Raw genomic sequence first — 20,849 nt, forward strand, 5'->3', positions numbered from 1 at the left:
AAAGTGTTGGGATTACAGGTGTGAGCCACCAGTCTCAGCTGAAAGCACATTTTTTTAACCTTTGAAGAGCTTATTACGTACTTGAGGCTGTTACATTGACCTGATTTCTTTTTAAAGATTGTTTATTTTTATATAAAGTTATTTTAAAAATATGGAGACTGGTGGATTGCGAGTCACCATAAAATTTAAGCTATTTGGCCTGGTGGGGTGGCTCACCCCTATAATCCCAGCACTTTGGGAGGCCCAGGCAGGTGGATTGCCTGAGGTCAGCAGTTTGAGATCAGCCTGGCCAACATGGTGAAACCTCGTCTCTACTAAAAATACAAAAAATTAGCCAGGCGTGGTGGTGCACACCTGTAATCCCAGCTACTCGGGAGGCTGAGGCAGGAGAATCACTTGAACTCAGGAGGTGGAGGTTGCAGTGAGCCGAGATCACACCACTGAACTCCAGCCTGTGTGGCAGAGCAAGACTCCATGTCAAAAAAAAAAAAAAAAAAAAAAAAAAGTTGACCCTGTGATCCCCACCCCAGGTGGCCCCACCTTTGTGTAATCCCTTCTCCTTGAGTGGAAACTGTGGCTTGTTTCTGACGAATAGAGTACGGCAAAGGTGAAAGGATTTTTCCTGGCCAACATGGTGAAACCCTGTCTCTACTAAAAATACAAAAAATTAGCCCGGTGTAGTGGTGCAGGCCTGTAGTTCCAGCTACTCGGGAGCCTGTGGCAGGAGAACCAATTGAACCAGGGAGGCGGAGGTTGCAGTGAGCCGAGATTGTGCCACATTCCAGCCTGGGCGACAGAGTGAGACTCAGTCTTCAAAAAAAAAAAAAAAAAAATTAAGCTATTCACATTTTGGCTTGTGTCTTTCCAGGTTTTTTACATTGCACATATAAAATATGTGATAGACATTGATGTGCACATTCCTTCCCCCGCCCCCCGATTTTGAGATTTTGATTATTTTTCAAAGTAGAGCTTAGAGATGGGTTTGCTGGGTGAAAAAGCATGCGAAAGGCTTCACCGCTCTTGGTTCCTGTTCCCTAACGCTTATGCTGATCTTTACGCTGGAACCCCTGCTGGTGGTTTGGGATTTGCTTGTTTCTTTGTCCTTCCAGAGGAGGCTGGGTCAGCAGCCCGCTGCCAGCCCTGGAGATCTTCCAGGAGAGCAGAGACGACGGGGTGTGTTCCGCCACATCGCGGGAACCCAGCCCAGGGCCCTGCAGCGGCCCCCACGGCGCCCTCCAGGGGCGAGAAGCAGAGGTGCAGGAGCCGGAGGTACCATGTTGATTTTGGTCCCCAACTGGGGCTCCTAAGGCGGGTGGGCATCAAAGGAACGGGGGAACAGCCTCTGGACCGGGTGTACCCCTTCTCTGGACAGAGAAAGTGCCATTTCACCCCAGGAAGGGGAGTACATACATTTCCTCAAACTCCATCCCTCACCCTGTGCTCCTCCACCGTAAACACTGAGGCACCCATTTATGGGGGGAAGCTCTGTGCCGACAGCCCTGTGCAGTGGGTTCTGTAATTATCCCCATTTTACAGACAAGGAAACCAAGGCCCAGAGAAGTGCCTTGTCCAGGGTCACAGGACCAGAAACGCTAGTCTTTATTTCTCTGGTTTGGGTTTTTGCAAGAGCTGACTGTCTTTCCTTCAATCTCTCTCTCTCCTTCCCCCTCCCTTTCTCTCTCAAGTTCTTTTATTTCATATAAAAAAATAAAAGCAGACACACGCAATACCCTCTCCCAAGCTCAAGCTCACTTAGCCAAATGGGCAAAGGCAGCAAGTTCTCCAGCCCGGGGCAGGGCCTTGGGTACCTTTGTCCTCACGGAAAAATGATATCCTGGGACGGGTGCCCAGGAAGCTGCCCACACAGCCCTGCAGTTAGGGCTACAATAGCGACAGCAGTGTTTGAATATTTTCTCTTTTATAGGGAGGGCCACCTCGACCCCTCCCTCAGCTTCCCGGAGCAGCATGTGTAAACGATTAAGCCAGTTTGTTTTCTCAAGAGCGCTCAGAGGAAGTGACATTGACATCCTCATGGTCCAACGGCAGGGCCAGTGCCTCCATGGGAAGGGCTCCGGCTTTTTCTGAAGCCAGCCTTCCTGGGATGGGCCTCCCACCTGGTGTGACCTCATCGCTGCACAGGTAGCCTCAGCCTGGCAGCTTCAGGGTGCCCTCCCTTTGGGTTGAAAAGTAGAAAGGCATGAGATGCCTGCACCAGGCCTGGAGCACTGGCCAGGGGCCTGGGTTGGGGGTGGTGCTGTCCACTCATGAGCTCCCAGGTTAGTGCTTCTTGGGGGAAACAGCCTGCTCTTCCTGGCTGCCCATGAGTGCTCTGCTCTGGGCCCCCATGCTCTGGACTAATTGCAGGTACAAATCCCCCAGATGGGGAAAGGGAGCAAGCTTTGTGCCTAGGAGGACACTCAAGCCAGGTTGGACCCCAGCTGTTGTCTGGGTGGGAAGACAAGCCTGCATCTTCCAGAGGCTTCCACCAGGCAGGTCCCATGGCCAGGGTCTGCTCTTCTTGGGCACTCCTGTGTTTCTAAGCCCAAACCGGCTTTTTTTTTTTTTTTTTTTTTTAAAGACAAAGTCTCACTCTATCAGGCTGGAGTGCAGTGGCCTGATCTTGGCTCACTGCAACTTTCGCCTCCCAGGTTCAAGTGATTCTCCTGCCTCAGCCTCTCAAGTAGCTGGGATTACAGGTGTGCCCCACCATGCCTCGCTTTTTTGTGTTTTTAGTAGAGACAGGGTTTCATCACGTTGGCCAGGCTGGTCTCGAACTCCTGATCTCAAGTGGTCTGCCCGCCTCGGCCTCCCAAAGTGCTGGGATTACAGATGTGAGCCAACATGCCCGGTCCCCAAACTGGCTTTGAAGGCTCCCAGTCTCCCCAGCCTATCACCAAGTCACCAGTTCCTGTTTTTTTTGTTTTTGTTTTTGCTGCATCTGAAACATCTTCCAGGTTTACCAGCTCTGTCCCCATCTGGCTCAGGCCACAGCCTCTCCCACCTAGACACCCGCCCTGGCCTCCGCAAGGGGCTCTCTCCTTCACTCTCAGCCCACAGTCCCTCTTCCACGTGGAGGCTCAGGGCACGGTCCTCCACCAAGCAAATCCCCTCCATGGCTCCCCATAGACAGGGTGACATCCAAACATCTAGTCCCGGCCACACAGACCTCGTTTGAGCCAGCTCCTGTTCCCCTGTTCCTTTCCACCTTCGCCTGGCACCACGAGATCCAGCCCGGGAACAGCTCTCACTTGCCCAGAGGGACAGCTTCTGGCCTGCCCCAGGGCTACACTCACACAGTCCCCTCAGCCAGAAACACTGTTGCCCCGCCCCCTCTTTGTCCATTGAACTCTTCATCCTCCCAGGCACACCTCCTCCAGGAAGCCTGCCCAGATGTCTTCAACAAGGTTTGAGGCCCCCTTTCTGTCCTCCCTGGGCCCCTGCAGCACCCCCTCATAGCCTTAGTGGTGCTGTAATTATTCCTTTGCCTTTGCTTACTCGTAGCGTGATGCAGCCTCTGTGGCCAGGAACCTTGTGTTTCATAATATTTTTTCAGTGCAAGAATGGCAAATGGAAGTCCAGAAAGCACTTACCCGAGGCAGAGGCCAAACTGAGTCAGAAAACACAAATCTGACTCCCCCTCCTCCCCGAGTCCAGGTCACAGGCCTCGCCCTCACAGTCGGGTGGGCCTGAGCAGCTGAAGACCTCAATAGAATCCCCCTCCCCTCCACCCCAGCCCCCACTGGTGCCCCAGGCTCTCCTGCTGGTCAGAGTCCCTGATGCGGCCAGGGAGGAAGCCGTCCAGCCACCAAAGGAGAAGAGAAGTCACACAGCGACCGGGCAGTCACTCTTCCCCAGGTGTATTTGCACATCTGAAGGGGTCAGGTCCTGTGGTGGAAATCCGGATGGAGTACGGGGAAGAGTATTCAGGGGTGTACTGGGGGCAGGTGGGAGGCGGTCCTCACTTTACTCACAAGTGTAGCTGCTATACCTTCTAACTAAAGTGGGGGCCAGGCATGGTGGCTCACACCTGTAATCCCAGCACTTTGGGAGGCTGAGGTGGGTGGATCAGGATCACCTGAGGTCAGGCGTTCGAAACCAGCCTGGCCAACATGGTGAAACCCTATCTCTACTAAAAATACAAAAAATTAGCTGGGTGTAGTGGCTGATGCCTATAATCCCAGCTACTTGGGAGGCTGAGGCAGAAGAATCGCTTGAACCCCTGGAGGTGGAGGTTGCAGTGAGCTGACTTCGCGCCTGGGCAACAGAGCAACACTCTGTCTCAAAAAAATAAAATAGATAAATAAATAAATAAAGGTGTCCCCGTGTGGGCTACTCATGTGTGGAGCCCCATGGCTGGTGCTTTAGGGGCACGGCGAAGCTGCGTGGGCAGGGTGGGGTATGGGAGAATCAGCCCAGCTCACTGACTTCATCGAGATTCCTTGCTGTGCCACCTGCCACCCCAGCACCCCAAGGGCCAGGGTTCTCACCCACCGCTGCCCAGGGCTGACTGTCTTTGTGCCCTCAGGGATGGGGGAGTGTTGTCCTACCTCCTGGGGGCTGGACTGGGGTGACTCTGAGCGGAAAGGCTCTCCTGACTTCCCTGGTGGATGTAGGGACAGGTAGAGGAGCTGGCTTCAGACCTTCCCTCACCCCGTTTTCTGCAGACTTCTCGTAAGTGGTGTCATTGGCTGGCGGCACCCCCAGTTACTGGCTGCAAATGGGTGGGTTGAGGGACTTGGATCTTCTACTGGCCTCAACTGTCATGGAGTACACCGCTGTCCTGGGAGGCTGGCTGGGACCTGCAGTCTGCACCTCAGTTTTCTGGGCCATTTCCCCAGCCCCTCCGTGGTCAAATGATCAGAGAGATCCCACACCTTCTGTATGCCCAGAAGCAAGGGACTGAATGTCGTTGCATATTTCCCACATACCGTCTGGCCAGTCTAGGAATCCATGATCACCGATCCTGCCCCGAAATAGGATGGGGAGACGCTCCCTGCCCAGGGTCACATAGCAAGGCTCTGCCCAAACATCTGGGTGTCCCCTTGGGGCTCAAGGTGGGAGATGGGGTCTAAGGTGGGTTTCTGTCCTCCTCTCCCAACCCCCACCCCCCAGCCCCCACTTCTGGGGGCTCTGCAGGGTGACCGAGGACTTTGTTCCCGGGAACAGTACAGATATGAGGGCGGTGGGCCTCCCATGGCTGCTGGTCTCAGCCAGGCCAGGGCAGTCCCCATGCCTGCTGCAGGGGGCCCGGGAAGGCCATCCAGCCCTGTGGGGTCCCAGCTCTCATCTCAGTCACCAATATTGTTTGCAGCCCTTACCCACCTTCCTGCAACCTTTTGGGGCTTTAAAAAATGGTTTTATTTCTTAAAGACAAAAGCTTTTTGGTTTTAATACACAAACTAAATGAGGTCCTTGGTAGGCTCTTCCACCTTCCGGCCCAACCCCTCCAAGGGTCGTGGGCTGTAGTCTCTGGCGGCCGAGGACAGAAGAGCTGGGCCCGGCTGTGGGGGCCTCAACAGCCTCGCGGGCTCGGGGGTCCAGGCTGGAGAGACGGGCCAGGAGAGCCCATCCAGGAGAAGGTCACTTCCTGGGCGTCTGCCCCCTTTTCTGTTGCTGTCCACCCAGGGAGGTGGCTGGGTCCTGGTGGGACTGGACGTCAGTTCACCGTAGGCACCTGGCTGTGGTGCAGGCTGAACTCCTTGGCCTTGAGACGGAGGCTGGCGATGCTGTTGGCCATGTTGACCCCCGGGGTTGCGGGGCCTGAGCTCCCAGGGCTGTAGGGTGGCACTGTGCTGAGGGTGACATGAGACACAGGACACATGGGTGCGGGTGGCTTCTGGGTGTCAGTGCTCGACCCCAGCCTCTGGTTCTGCCACCCCCCTCCTTAGCTTGCTCTCCTGGGCAGCCTTCACCCAGGATTGGGGGTGGTTTGGAGCTGCAGGGTTTGGGCAGGAGTCAGAAGTCCGCCCAGCTTGGTGCTGGGACACAGGAGCCTCCCTGTGAACCATGAGCTTCCTGAGGGTGGAGCCTGGGTGGGTCCTGTTGCCCCCCTCCATGAGTACCCCGGGCCTGGCTCACAGCAGGAGGGAGGTAGAAGGAACAGGCACCTGAATTTAAGGATGCCCCTTGGGGCCAAGCGTGGTGGCTCACGCCTGTAATCCCAACACTTTGGGAGGCCGAGGTGGATGGATCACCTGAGATCAGGAGTTCGAGACCAGCCTGGCCAACATGTTGAAACCCGGTCTCTACTAAAAATACAAACAATTAGCTGGGCGTGGTGATGGGCACTTGTAATCCCAGCTACCTGGGAGGCTGAGGCAGGAGAATTGCTTGAGCCCGGGAGGCGGAGGTTGCAGTGAGCCGAGACTGTACCACTGCACTCCAGCCTGGGTGACAGAGTGAGACTCTGTCTCAAAAATAAATAAATAAATAAATAAATAAATAAATAAATAAATAAATAAGGATGCCCGTTGGTTTTCCTGCCCCACGTAAGGATGAACAGGGAGGGAAGTCAGGAGGGCGGCGAAGGCTAAGATCCCTCAAGCCGACCCACGAAATTCCTGTCCCCCTGCAGGACTATGGCTCCAGCAGAGCCACCCTCACAGCCCAAGGAGCAGATGGTGCCTCTGGAGCTGTGGGTTATGGTGACCCGACCCTTGAGCACCTCCTGCCCACCTTGTCAGAGTCTTTCCAGCTTTGAGCCAGACAAAACTGCCCCAGAACTTGGCTCTGGGCCCCAGCCATGCCCACGGGCCAGGGAGATCATTTCCTCAGCCCTCCCAGCCTCAGTTTCTCTCCTGGAAGGTAGACACAGGGCGCTGGGGCCCCCGTGCCAGGCTAGGAATCTTTCTGCAGGTCTTCTGTTCCCCCAGGGTGATGCCTATACTTTGCTCCCCGTCCAGATAGGCCTGTTTTCTCCCAGCTCCAGGCACGCATGCTTGCACACTCCTTGGCATACGCAGGCACGTGCATGAACACTCACAGTCATGTGTGGACACATGCACATTGACACACACACGCAAACTCTTACAACATGAGCGTGCAGGTGCTCGTGAACACCCACTCATGGGCACACTTGCCACACATCACTTGGTGTGTTCCCCAGATCCCAGGGGCCGTGGACAACATTCAAGCTCTCTCCAGACCCTCAGAGTCCAGGCTGGAAAAGCTTCTCTGGAATTCCCCCAGCTGCCCGCTCCCGGCCTAAAGGTGTTCCCGCTCTCACCTGTAGGGGGACGAGGCTGTCCAGGAGAGATAATCCGGACTCAGGGCGGTGGGCCGGGGAGCCACGGGCTGCTCGATGGCGGCCTCCTGGCTGTAGGACTTGAGCAGTGAGGCGGAGCGGCTGGCCAGCATGGCCCTTTCGTTCCTGCGGAACTTGGCACGGCGGTTCTGAAACCAGACCTGCGGGTGGGAGGGTGAGCAGGGTGCAGCATGGACAGGGGGGACCCAAGTCCTTTTGGACCTGGGTGTGTGCCTGCTCTGTCACCAGCCCTGGGCTGGCGGCGTTACCTCTCTGAATCTCAGTTTTTTCATCTGTAGAATGGGGATGACAAATGACGCCTGCTGCTGGGTATGTGTTGGAGAATGAGAACACCAATAAAAGAAGGAACGAATGGAGGGGCATTCGGCCACTGGGAGTGAGGTGCTTGCTGAGCCCTCGGTGGGAGAGGTGCTTGCTGAGCACTTGGGGAGAGAGGTGCTTGCTGAGCACTTGGCTCAGTGCTGGCACAGAGGAAGAACTTGAAACTGGAAAAGGAGTTCTTTATCAGAACCCTTTGTGCTCTAAGCACTTTACGAAAACTTATTTTTATTTATTTGTTTATTTATTTATTGAAACAGGGTCTCGCTCTGTCACCCAGGCTGGAGTGCAGTGGCGCAATCTCGGCTTACTGCAACCTCTACCTCCCGAGTTAAAGCGATTCTCCTGCCTCAGCCACCCAAGTAGTTGGGATCACAGGTGCACGCCACCGCGCCCGGATAATTTTTGTACTTTTAGTAGAGATGGGGTTTCATCATGTTGACCAGGCTGGTCTCAAACTCCTAGCCTCAAGTGATCCACCCGCCTCAGCCTCCCAAAGTGCTGGGATTATAGGCATGAGCCACTGTGCCTGGCCGCTTTATGAAAATTTTAACTCTAATTCTTGAAGGACCCCTATAGCAAAGACCTACGTGATCCTTATTTTCCAGGGAGGCAGGAGCCTGCAGCACAGAGAGCTTAAGTTACTTGCTCAAGGTCACACAGCCAATAAGTGACAGGGCTGGGATTTGAACCCCCGTCCTCCTGGCCTCAGATGCTCCTGCTCTTAAACACCCCTCCTGGGCAGTTGTGTAATCCCGGGGTTCTCGCTCCCAGGCGCACGCTCCTACGGCAGGCCTTTCCCGGGACTGAGTGCTCACCTGGACGCGCGCCTCGCTGAGGTTGACGCGCCGGGCAAGCTCCTCGCGCACAAAGGCGTCGGGGTAGTGCGTGCGCTCGAACACGCGCTCCAGCGCCTGTAGTTGGCTGCTGTTGAACGTGGTACGGTTCCGTCGCTGCTTCTTCTTCCGCTTGGCGGCGCTACCGCGCCCCGGGCTAGGACACTCACCTAAGGAGGTCGAGGGGGCGGGGGATGGTCAGCAGGGCGGCCAGTGGCTACGTCACGGTTCAGCTCCCAACTCCGCAGTTTGCTCTGAGTGCTCTAGTGCCTCCCTCTGCAGACGGATGGTCCAGCCCCGCAGCCCGGAATGCATCCCTTTAATTCACTCCCTCATTCCTTCCGGCATCCACCCATCCATTCACTCTTCAACACATACTTACTGAGCACCTACTATGTGGCAGGCCCAGTGCCAGACTCCGGGGAGATAATGGTGAACAAAAGCAGCCACACCCCTGCCCTGTGGAAACCCCAGTCTGAGCCAACTGAGATGGGACCACGGCAAGAGCCCTGGGGACAGGTGTCCCCTCCACCAGGGACAAGTGACCCGCTCAAGGAGGGCCCAGGAGACACCTGACTGTCCTCAGCACCCAGCCCAGGCTGTGGGGCATGGCACATTCTGCATGGACACCTGTTGCTGACGTGTAATAATAATAATTAATATGTCATAAAGAGCAGTAGGAGTCAAGGCTCAGGACCCACAGATTCTAGGAAGCTCCCAGGAGCCCTAAAGATAGATGTCGCGATCCTCATCACTCCTAAGGAGGAAGAGTCAGAGAGGCTACGGTCTCGGGCCCAAGCTCAAGGGCCCAGTGGAGTCATTGTTGGGGGAGGGATCTGAACCCACCAATCGGGTACCAGAGTCCTCATCCTCTCCTATTTAGCCACTCAGGCAGCTGTTGAGAGCAGCGGTCCTTTCCAGAGGGCCTACTAAGCCAGAGGCTGTGCTGGGGCTGGGGAAGAGACGAACCAGACGGATTCATCAGCAGGGGAGGCAGACCCCGGATAAGCTTTGGTGGGGCCGTGAGGTGGGTCAGGGGCAGGTGTGGGCCAGGGCACGGGAGGATGCTCAGCTCTGGTGGGGATGAGGAGCTGGCCGCGAGGCCCCTCAGGAGAGGTGCAGCTTGCAGAGGGTTTGAAGGATCCCCAGGAGTTCTCCCATCAGCCAGAGAGTGAGGGAGGGTGTCCAGCCAAGGCCCAGCAGGGGTGGTGGAAGATCCCAGCAGCAGACCTGACCGAGGGTGGCGCTGGCCTGTGGTACAGAACTAGCAGTTCTGGTAAGGAGGGTCCAGCAGAACCCTGGGGAGGTCCTGGGGTGGCAGCCTCTGGGCCCAGCCTGTACCTTGGGGGATGGGGTGGGGCATCCAGCTACTATTTCCACATTTAAACTTTATCCAGGGGCCAAACGCCTGACCCTTCATCCTCTAGGGCCCAGCCCACTGTCCACTCCTCCAGGGTGCCCTCCCCGATCCCGAGTCCACGTGGAACCCCCTTCCCTCCAGCACTTAGAATCAACCAATGCTGCCGGGTCAGCACCTCCCTGTGTATCTGATTTTCTCATTAAAAATGTCTATTTTAATAACCAAGTAACCACACTGCTTGTCACAGTAACAGATTCAAACAGCACAGATGGGTATAAAGTAAAACAAAATACTTTCCCCTCCCCTATCCCACTCCCCACATTTTCTTTCTTTTTATTTTTTTATTTTTTTGGGGTGGAGTCTTGTTCTGTCCTCCAGACCGGAGTACAGTGGCACGATCTTGGCTCACTGCAAACTCTGCCTCCCGGGTTCAGGTGATTCTCATGCCTCAGCCTCTTGAGTAGCTGGTATTACAGGTGCCCACCACCACACCTGGCTAATTTGTGTATTTTTAGTGGAAACAGAGTTTCACTATGTTCGCCAGGCTGGTCTCGAACTCTTGGCCTCAAGCGATCTGCCCGCCTTGGCCTCCCAAAGTGCTGGGATTACAGGTGTGAGCCACCATGCCCAACCCCACTGCCCACATTTTCTAAGATTACAAATACAAGTTTAAAAAATGGCCAGGTGTGGTGGCTTACACCTGTAATCCCATCACTTTGGGACGCTGAGGCAGGTGGATCACTTGAAGCCAGGATTTTGAGACCAGCCTGGGCAACATAGTGAAACCCTATCTCTACTGGAAAAAAAAAAAAGAAAGAAAGAAAAGAAATTAGCCAGGCATGGTCGCAAGCATCTGAAATCCCAGCTACTCCAGAAGCTGAGGCACAAGAATCACTTAAACGCGGGAGGCGGAGGTTGCAGTGAGTCGAGATTACACCACTGCACTCCAGCCTGGGTGACAGAGCAATATTCTGTCTCAAAAATAAATAAATCAATAAAAGTTTAAAATAAAATAAAAAATTGACAAGCACACACTGGGGCTTCAACTTGCCTCTTTTTATTTAATAACATTCTGGATACTCTTCCATCTCAGTGAAACAAACCTAACCATCTTTATTGTGATTTTGTCATTGTTTTTCCAAAACGTATTTTCCCTCCTGTTTCCTCTCCCCTACTTTCAGGAACCATTTTAAGAGTGAGTTTTTCCTTTATCCCTCCAGCATTGCTTTTTGCAAATATAACAAAATATGTATAATATTTTCTCCCTTTCTTCTATCAAAAGAAAGCATAGCGGCCGGGCATGGTGGCTCACGCCTGTAATCCCAGCACTTCAGGAGGCCGAGGCAGGTGGATCACCTGAGGTCAGGAGTTCAAGACCAGCTCGGGCAACACGGTGAAACCCCATCTCTACTAAAAATACAAAATTAGCCAAGTGTGGTGGCTCAGGCCTGTAATCCCAGCTACTTGGGAGGCTGAGGCAGAAGACTCACTTGAACCTGGGGGTTGTAGGTTGCTGTGAACCAGTATCATACCAAAGCACTCCAGCCTGGGCGACAGAGTGGGACTCTGTCAAGAAGAGGAAAGAAAGAGAGAGAGAGAGAGGGAAAGGAAGGAAGGAGAGAAAGAGAGAGAGAGAGAGAGAGAGAGAGAGAAAATGGCATGTACAGTTCACTTTTTGCCTCACCTAAAGATATTTCCCAGGGATTCTACATTCAGCACACTGGAGCCCTCCATGTTCCTTTTCACAGCTGCATAGCAGTCTGCTGTGCCATTCTGCTGTTTATTCAACCAGAGCCCTATTGATGGGCATTTGGAGGGTTTCCAATCTCTTGGAACTAGAAGAATGCCACAATGCATAACCTCATGCAAATATGGTTTTCTATTTTTGCCAGTGCATATCTAGGACAGATTCCTAGAAGTGGAATTTCTGGGCCAATGAGTGAATGCTAGATGTGGCCAAACTCCCCCGTATGACTGGTCTTATTTTGCGTTCCCACGGCCAGGTTCGGGGCGATGTGTTTTGCCTACAGTTTGGCCAACAGAAGAGCTTTGGATTTTAGTCCATACCTTGTATTTGTGTTTCCCCAGTTACATGTTCCCATGTTACACCCGATGTTCTTTGCACAGTACTTGGGCATTTGTTCAGTGAACTGTTACTGAGCTTCTGGAACATGCCAAGCCCAGTGATGGGTACTGCTTAATATCTGCTTTTAATCAGTTCCCAGGTTAGGGGGGTTTAACTGACTCTTGAGCAATCAACTGATTTGATGTAAGGTTAAATTGTTCCATGAGACTGTAAATGAGTGTGTGTGTGTGTGTGTGTGTGTGTGTGTGTGTGTGTGTGTGTGTGTAGCGTTGTCAGGCAGGAATCAAGGAGGTGTCTGGGAGAAAGATGACCTGAAGCAGCATTTGGAACACTGCTTCTCAACCAAGGGCTATTTTGGCCCCATGAGACATTTATGATCGTTAGGACTGGGGAAGGGGTGCTACTAGGATCTAATGGTAAAGAGGCCAGGAATGCTGCTAAATATTTTATTTTTCGAGACAGGGTCTCCCTCTGTCACCCAAACTGGAGTGCGATGGTGCAATAGTAACACACTGCAGCCTCGACCTCCTGGGCTCAAGCAATTCCCCCACCTCGGCCTCCCAAGTAGCTGGGACTACAGGTGCCTGCCACCACGCCCAGCTAATTTTTCTTTTAATGTAGAGATGAGGTCTTACTATGTTGCCAAGGCTGGTCTTAAACTCCTGACCTCAATCCTCCTGCCACCACGCTTGGCCTTGCTAAATACTATATATATATATATATATATATATATATATATATATATTTTTTTTTTTTTTTTTTTTTTTTTTTTGAGACGGAGTCTCACTCTGTCGCCCAGGCTGGAGTGCAGTGGCCAGATCTCAGCTCACTGCAAGCTCCGCCTCCCGGGTTTATGCCATTCTCCTGCCTCAGCCTCCCGAGTAGCTGGGACTACAGGCGCCCGCCACCGGGCCCAGCTAATTTTTTGTACTTTTTTCTTTTAATAGAGACGGGGTTTCACCGTGTTAGCCAGGATGGTCTCGATCTCCTGACCTCGTGATCCGCCCGTCTCGGCCTCCCAAAGTGCTGGGATTACAGGCTTGAGCCACCGCGCCCGGCCTAAATACCTTTCAATACAGGCTCCCATGTCAATGAATTATCTTGTCCAAAATGTCAATAGTACTGAGGTTGAGAAACCCTGGTTTAGAGGGATGACTAGGAGGTTATGTTCAGAAGTTTCCCCCTTTGGGAAATACTTGCAAACACACGGGACCAGGTGGGGGCTGGGGGGGCCAGTGGTGAGGGAGCACGCAGTGGCCCTGTGCGAGCTGTTCTCATTGCCGGGACCGCTTCACTCTTCACTCCTCAAGCAAAGGTGAGGATGGATGAGAATGTCTGCTGCCTGTGAATGTCTTTCCACCCCCACCGCCTCGATGAGGAAGAAACTTTAAACCGAAACAAGAGCTCTTGCGCTGAAAACTGGGTGGTGATCAATAGCCTGAAAGCAGGGATGGAAGTTTCTGGAAAGCCCGTCATTGCAGGGGTGATTTCCACCCCCTTTCAGGCAATTCCTCTTGGGCACACACCCAACACAGGAGGCATTTCAGCCAAAAAAGGAGACATTTTCGGGAAGTTTCTGAGCAATTCAAACCTGGGGGTGTTTAAATGAAAACCATTTTGCAGCCTTCGCCTTGCCGAGCGAGCGCCTGAAGAAACAGCTCCACTTTCATGCCAGTTAAGCTGTGTGGCGACGTGGAGCCCAAACCCTCACGCAAAGGCATTTACCCCCACCCCAGCCAGCCCCAGACCGCCCCCAACACTGGCTGGCGTCCCCACTGCTTCCCAAGTCAGCTCTGCCCAGGGTCGTGCCAAGGCAGCTGTGATGTGATGCGTTCAGCCAGAGCCAGTTGGGCCAGGAGTGGTGCCAAGTGCTCCACGTGTGGCCACCCACCGTCCCCTGCATCCACCCTAGGAGGCACTGTGCCATTTTATTTTATTACTTTTTTTTATTTTATTTTTGAGACAGAGTCTCGCTCTGTCCCCCAGGCTAGAGTGCAGTGGCGCAATCTTGGCTCACTGCAACCTCTGCCTCCTGGGTTGAAGTGATTCTCCTACCCAGCCTCCCGAGCAGCTGGGATTATAGGCTGGAGTGCAGTAGCACGATCTCGGCTCACTGCAACCTCCGGCTCCCGGGTTCAAGCGATTCTCCTACCTCAGCCTCCCGAGTAGCTGGGAGTACAGGCGTCCGCCACATGCCTGGCTACTTTTTTTGTATTTTTAGTAGAGATGAGGTTTCACCATGTTGGCCAGGCTGGTCTCGAACTCCTGACCTCAGGTGATCCACCGGCCTTGGCCTCCCAAAGCGCTAGGATTACAGGCGTGAGCCACCAACTGCATCATTTTACACACAGGGAAACTGAAGCTGGGAGAGTGTCTTGCCCAAAGTCATACATCTGGAATTGAAATCAATGTCTATTGGCCATGCACAGTGGTGGGGACCTGTAATTCCAGCTACTTAGGAGGCCGAGGCAGGAGAATCACTTGAACCCAGGAGGCAGAGGTTGCAGTGAGCTGAGATCATGCCCCTGCACTCCAGTCTGGGCAACAAGAGTGAAATTCCGTCTAAAAAAGAAGAAATCAATGTCTGCTGGGAGGCTTGGCGAAGCCAAGGCTGTGAACCCCTCTTCACAGGGTTTCCTCCCTCTTCTACCTCGCTCCCAGGCTCCGAGGCGTAGGGGGCCTGTCACACGCTTGGTCCCAGCTCTCTGAACCCATGGGTGGGTGGGGTCAGGAGATGCCATGGTGGGAGGCCTCCAGCCTCACGTCACCCCTTCGATCTAAAGGAAGCCCTTACCCCTGGGAGGGTGTGGGACAGCAGCTTGCTGAAGGACACACCAAGCTGCTGTGAGGAGCTGAGTGTAGCTCAGTGCCAAGGACATAGTAATTGCTCAATAAATGGTCACTCCCCTTAACATGATTGCTTTTGTGCAGCCAGCTTTGTATGAGAAGACAAGGACATTTCTCCCAGCCTACAGCAGGAAGATGGGGCTGCACCCTGCCGTGGGCTGAGGCTGGGAAGGAACGCTGACGGGGAGAAGGACCCAGGCAGCACCTCCCCGGGGACCAGAACTCGAACCCACAGCTCTGGACTTAGCCGGGGGCTCTGGCGCTAGCCTCCGCCTCCGAGCGGATGTGCCGGATATGTCGCCCTAAGTTCCTGAACCACCTCCTGAGAAATGCATTGTGGTGGGCGTATGTGTTCCTCTGGGGACTCCAGGCTTGGGCTTAAAGCATTTAGGAAATAAATAAAATAAATACTCTGTAAGCCTCAGGCCATTGGCGCCGGGTCCCTGCCTTTTCACAGGGCCCCTCTCCTCCGGCCAGCAAGCCCTGGGTCTGCACTCTTCAAGGAGGGCTGTGCCCAGAGTTTCTTTTTGTTCAGGAAAAGTTCTGCTCTTCCCTGAGATTGAAACAAAGCATGAAAACGCCTCCCTTTGACCAGGCTGTTTAGCTGCTTTTGTGGAGGCCTGGATCCGGGAGAAGAGAAACGAGCTCAGATGGGGGAGGCCTGCCTCGTGCGCTCTCCTCCTTAAAACCAAAGCGACATCGTCCCCGATTACATTACGATGAAAAAATGACTGGTGCACAGTTTTCTGCCATTAAATTATTTCACACGTACCATTTATTTGGCTGACTGGGGGCTAAAGACATTTAAAAACTCTGCTCTCAGCCAAATGACCAACTGTTCCCACCGCCCTCCCCTGTGCCCATGGTTTTTCTTATTCCGTGTAATTTAAGGGTCTAAATAGTCTGGAGGGAATTAACTGCAAATTCTTCCTAAGACAAATAAACTCAGCCTCTTCGTTCCTGCCTTTCTCAAGCTGTTGAGAGACACACTCTGTTTGTTTTTGCTTCAAATAGTCAGTTTGCGCCTGACCCCAGGGCTGAGGTGAGCTCCAACCCAAATAAATAACTTTTATTAATTAGCATTTATTCTGACCAAATAAGCAGCCCTCCCCACCACCCCCAACGTGATCTCTGCCAACAGGATCACAAAAACAAACAACGGGTCCCTGGGACCTCGATGTGGATTTAACAAATTAACACTGGGCCTTCTCAGAGGAGCCTCAGAGCTGGAGAAATATTTACAGCTTGGAAACGTCTTAGGCAGGAAGTGGAGGTGGGGTAGGGTGGAGAGGCTGGGAGGCTTCAGTTTCCCCCTGGGATTTCTTGGTAGAGATTTGGGTTCCTTTGAAGGGCCCCTGGGAGAAGCGCTCAGGCAGGAACTCTGAAACCACATCCTTAGCCACTGCCTGGCAGCATCAGCAAGGACACAAGTGGCCCTGAGGGAGGCTTGAGGGACGATTCTTACCTCTCCCAGTAAGGAATGGAAGGCAGTACCGCCTAGTGGTTAAGGAGATGGCCGGTCTGGGTCTGGCTCTCAGGCAGGTTCCCTTCACTAGCAGAGCGCCGGGGGTGAACCTTTAACAGTTCCCAGCCTCAAGAATCTCACCTGAGGCCGGGCACGGTGGCTCACGCCTGTAATTCCAGCACTTTGGGAGGCCGAGGCAGGTGGAATGCCTGAGGTCAGGAGTTTGAAACCAGCCTGGCCAACATGGTGAAACCCCGTCTCTACTAAAAGTACAAAAAATTTAGCTGGGTGTGGTGGTGTGTGCCTGTAATCCCAGCTACTCGGGAGGCTGGGGCATGAGAATTCCTTAAACCCAGGAGGCGGAGGTTGCAGTGAGCCGAGATCTTGTCACTGCACTCCAGCCTGGGCAACGAAGCAAGACTGTCTCCAAAAAAAAAAAAAAAAAAAAAAAAAAAAAGGAGACAGAATCTCACCTGAAAAATGGGACTAACAGGAGCTACCTCATTTAACCCTCATAACAATCCGACACAGCTGGCCCCTAGTTCAATTTTACGTAGGAGGCACAGAGAGTTCAATGATGTGCTGATGCCACATGGCCAGGAAAGGCCAGAGCTGGGATTGAAACTCAGAGACCAGCACATAGTCCAGCGTCTTAGCCACTTCCCTACACTGCCGTCTGAGTCACCTCGGCATGGACAGCCAGCCCCAAGAATCCCCCTGCCCAAGATCCTCGCGGTGCTGGGATTCTGGGGGGGGTCTCCCTGGTGGCTTAAGGGTATATGGAACAATCAAAAGGAGGGAGGCTGAAGGCAACAGAAACATTCTTGGGGCTGCAGCACGCGGCTTCAGGCATGCAGACAGCAGGGCAGCGAGGATTAGAGACGCGTGCAGGCCTAGCCCCAAGCCCTTTGAGGGTAGGCCACAGTCAGGCCGGACACAGAGAGGGCTCAACAACATTTGAAGACAGAAAAGAAGGAAGGGAAGAAGGAAGGATAGAGAAGAAACATGGTCCCTGGGGCCTTATGGAGAAGGATGCTGGGGCTTCTAGACTATTCCAATCCCAGGAGTACAGCCCTGCCCTAGCCAGCACCCCGACCAAGGGACCCAAGAGCTGACTTTCGTTTGTTTTGTTTTGTTTTGTTTTTTGAGATGGAGTGTCGCTCTGTTGCCAGGCTGGAGTGCAGTGGTGCAGTCTCTGCTCACTGCAACCTCCCAGGTTCAAGCGATTCTCCTGCCTCAGCTCTCGAGTAGTTGGGACTACAGGTATCCACCACCACACCCAGCTAATTGTTTGTATTTTTAGTAGAGACGGGGTTTCACCATGTTGGCCAGGATGATCTCGATCTCTTGACCTTGTGGTCCACCCACCTCGGCCTCCCAAAGTGCTGGGATTACAAGTGTGAGCCACTGCACCCGGCCAAGCTGGCTTTCAATCAGGCCAAGAAATTCAGGGACCAGGGGTAAGGCACAAAGGAGGGTCTGAGGTCCTCTGGTGCGAGTTACAAGGCACAGGTCCATCTTCACCTCACTGGACCATTGCTGGATGGGGCCATCTAGGCCACTCCAGTAGGCAGAGCCAGGGCAGGTGGCCTCAGGGCTGCACAGCCGCTGTTCCAGGTCCCTGCCTCTTTGGGGTCACTGTTCGCATCACACACACCACGCCCTCTCACCATGGACCCCTGCCTGAGCTGGCAACGTCTCCTCCCTCTGTTGCTCACTTTCAGGTCTCAGCAGAGATGCTTCCTCCTCCCAGAAGCCATCCTGGACCCACAGCTCCCAGAAAGCCCTGTGCCTCTCCCATTGTAACTCTGTCACACTGTAGGGTAAGTGCGGGGTCATCGGTCCAGTAGGGGCTGGGACTTACTGTTTTCTGTCTCCTTGGAATGCATCACAGGGGCTGGCACAGGGAACCTCTCATCAATCTGCGTTGAGTGTTGAGTGTTGAGTGAAGGAGGAGGCATGGGAAGGGCCGGCTGAGCCTGCAGAGCCCGCCCTCCTGTGCAGGGGTCTAGGTTCCTCCCTCGGAGCCATGGAGGCCTGGCGAGGACACGTCCTCCGAGTGAGGAAGGGGCTGGAGGAGGCCAGCCACCACCAGCCATTGCCCTGCCACACTTTTAAGAATGTTTCACCTCATTAATTTTGAACAAAAACCCGTGACGCTGACACATTTTTATAGCTACCAGCCTGGAGAAGGAGAAACACATCCCGGGAAGGAAGGTGGTGATGGAAGCCGCAGTGGGGCCCGAGGACAGGTCCCCAGGGGGCCCCATCCTATGGCTTCCCCAGGTCTCTCCACAGCACACAAGAGCAAAAGGCATGGGCCACTCCACCTGGGACTGCCGTGCTCTGACCTGCTCCCAGTCCTGGGGGCCGGTGGCCAGGGTGGCTGCAAGAATGGTGGCTAGTGTGGCCTCCGCAGGCTCAGAATGACCCAGGAGTTTGGAGGAGTCTAGAGGAGGTTCCCTCATGTCCCCCACAAACCTCAGCAGAGCCTTGCTTGGAGACAGTTGCGGGGTATCTGGGTCTCTCTGGGATCGGGAGCCTCACCCCTAAATCCATGACATGCACACATTTCCATGGGGCCACCAGACCCGCAAGAAACCCTAGTGGAGGGGCCGGTGACCCAGCAGGAGCTGCCCCTGGCAGGGAGCACAAGCATCTTCCCACTTCTGGGCCTTGGTATCTGCTGTTCCCTCTAGCTAAGGCACCCTTCCCCCGTCCCCACCGCACCGGCTAAAGCTGACCCGGCCCTAGATTTCAGCCTCCATGCCCTGCCCTGAGAGGCCTTCCCGGCTCCCAGACAAGCACAGGTCTCCTTGTTATGGACTCCTAGGCCTTCTCCCTCTCCGGCACATCTGTAATTAACTAAAACAGAGAAATGACATGTTTCGGTTATCTGCTTCATGCCTGTCTATCCCACATTCGACTCCAAGATCGAGATGGGTAGGGACTGGGTTTTCCTTGTCAGTGCTGTATCCCCAGGACCAGGCAAGAAGTTTGGTTTCAAAAATATTTCTGAATGAATAACTATGTAAACGAAGGAGCGGCTCACTCCAGAAAAGAATCTGAAGTCTCAACTTCCAAAGCCAGATCCCTTTATCTTCAAAAGGGCCAGACGATGGCTGTTAGATGTGACACCAAAAACACAAGCAACTAAAGAAAAAAAGATAAATGGAACTTCATGAAAACTAAACAGTTTTGTAACTTTTATAACCATTAAGAAACTGAAAAGACAACCCACAGAATAGAAAGGTTATTTACACATTACATATTTGGTAAGGGACTTATGTTTAGAAAACATAAAGAACCCTTACAGCTCAATAAAAAGACAAATAACCCCATTTTAAAATGAGTGAAGGATTTGAATAGACATTTCTCTAAAGAAAATACACAAATGGGCCAGGCGCGGTGGCTCAAGCCTGTAATCCCGGCACTTTGGGAGGCCGAGACGGGCAGATCACGAGGTCAGGAGATCGAGACCATCCTGGCTAACACGGTGAAACCCCGTCTCTACTAAAAAAAATACAAAAAACTAGCCAGGCGAGGTGGCGGGTGCCTGTAGTCCCAGCTACTCGGGAGGCTGAGGCAGGAGAATGGCATGAACCCGGGAGGCAGAGTTTGCAGTGAGCTGAGATCGGGCCACTGCACTCCAGCCTGGGCCACAGAGCGAGACTCCGTCTCAAAAAAAAAAAAAAAAAGAAAATACACAAATGACCAATAGGCACAAAGATGCTCAAGATTATCAGCCAGCAGGGAAGTACAATTCAAAACCATGATGAGATAGACTTCACACCCACTAGGATGGTTAGAATCAAAAGACAGACAACAGCCGCACATGGTGGCTCAGGCCTGTAAGCCCAGCACTTTGGGAGGCCGAGGCAGGTGGATTGCTTGAGGTCAGGAGTTCGAGACCAGCCTGACCAACATGGTGAAACTCTGTCTCTACTAAAAATACAAAAATTAACCAGGCATTGGCAGGCTCCTGAAATCCCAGTTACTTCGGAGGCTGAGGCAGGAGAATGGCTTGAACCTGGGAGGTGGAGGTTGCACTGAGCTGAGATCACACCACTGCACTCCAGCCTGGGCAACAGAGCAAGACTCCAGTAGGCAGAGCCAGGGCAGGTGGCCTGGTAACACCAAGTGTTGGCCAGGAAGTGGAGAAACTGGAACCCTCATACACTGCTGGTGGGAACGCAAGGTACAGCTGCTGTGGAAAACAGTTTGGGAGTTGCTCACAAGGTGAAACACAGACTTACCATCTGACTCAGCAATTCTACTCTTAGGTACAGACGCAGGAGAAATGAAACATTTGTCCACACAAAAACCTGTACACAATGACATGTCCATAGCGGCCTTTTTTTTTTTTTTTTTTTTTGAGACAGAGTCTCGCTCTGTTGCCCAGGCTGCAGTGCAGTGGCCGGATCTCAGCTCACTGCAAGCTCCGCCTCCCGGGTTTACCCCATTCTCCTGCCTCAGCCTCCCGAGTAGCTGGGACTACAGGCGCCCGCCACCTCGCCCAGCTAGTTTTTTGTATTTTTTAGTAGAGACGGGGTTTCACCGTGTTAGCCAGGATGGTCTTGAACTCCTGACCTCAAATGAGCTGCCCGCCTTGGCCTCCCAAAGTGCTGGGATTACAGATGTGAGCCACCACATCCGGCCCTGGACTGTGCACT

The 20,849-nt window shown here is 53.4% G+C and overlaps 1 protein-coding gene across 2 annotated transcripts in view; it reads right to left on the reverse strand.

Moving 5' to 3' along the window:
- Positions 1-5,334: 5,334 nt before the first annotated feature.
- Positions 5,335-20,849, reverse strand: part of PRRX2 (paired related homeobox 2) — a 55,335-nt gene continuing 39,820 nt past the window's right edge. The window contains exons 1-4 of one of the 2 annotated variants that reach the window (XM_065530005.1): positions 18,041-18,290; positions 8,401-8,588; positions 7,226-7,404; positions 5,343-5,792 (exon numbers count right to left, since the gene is read on the reverse strand). In XM_065530005.1, coding sequence (XP_065386077.1) covers positions 5,657-5,792; positions 7,226-7,404; positions 8,401-8,588; positions 18,041-18,275 — 738 coding nt within the window. In that variant the 5' untranslated portion in view covers positions 18,276-18,290 and the 3' untranslated portion in view covers positions 5,343-5,656. Of the gene's footprint in view, positions 5,793-7,225; positions 7,405-8,400; positions 8,589-18,040; positions 18,291-20,849 lie in introns of those variants that run through there. The other variant, XM_045373898.2, reaches the window with a different exon arrangement.

This window comes from Macaca fascicularis, chromosome 15 (assembly GCF_037993035.2).
Source record: "Macaca fascicularis isolate 582-1 chromosome 15, T2T-MFA8v1.1".
Lineage (NCBI taxonomy): Eukaryota > Metazoa > Chordata > Mammalia > Primates > Cercopithecidae > Macaca > Macaca fascicularis.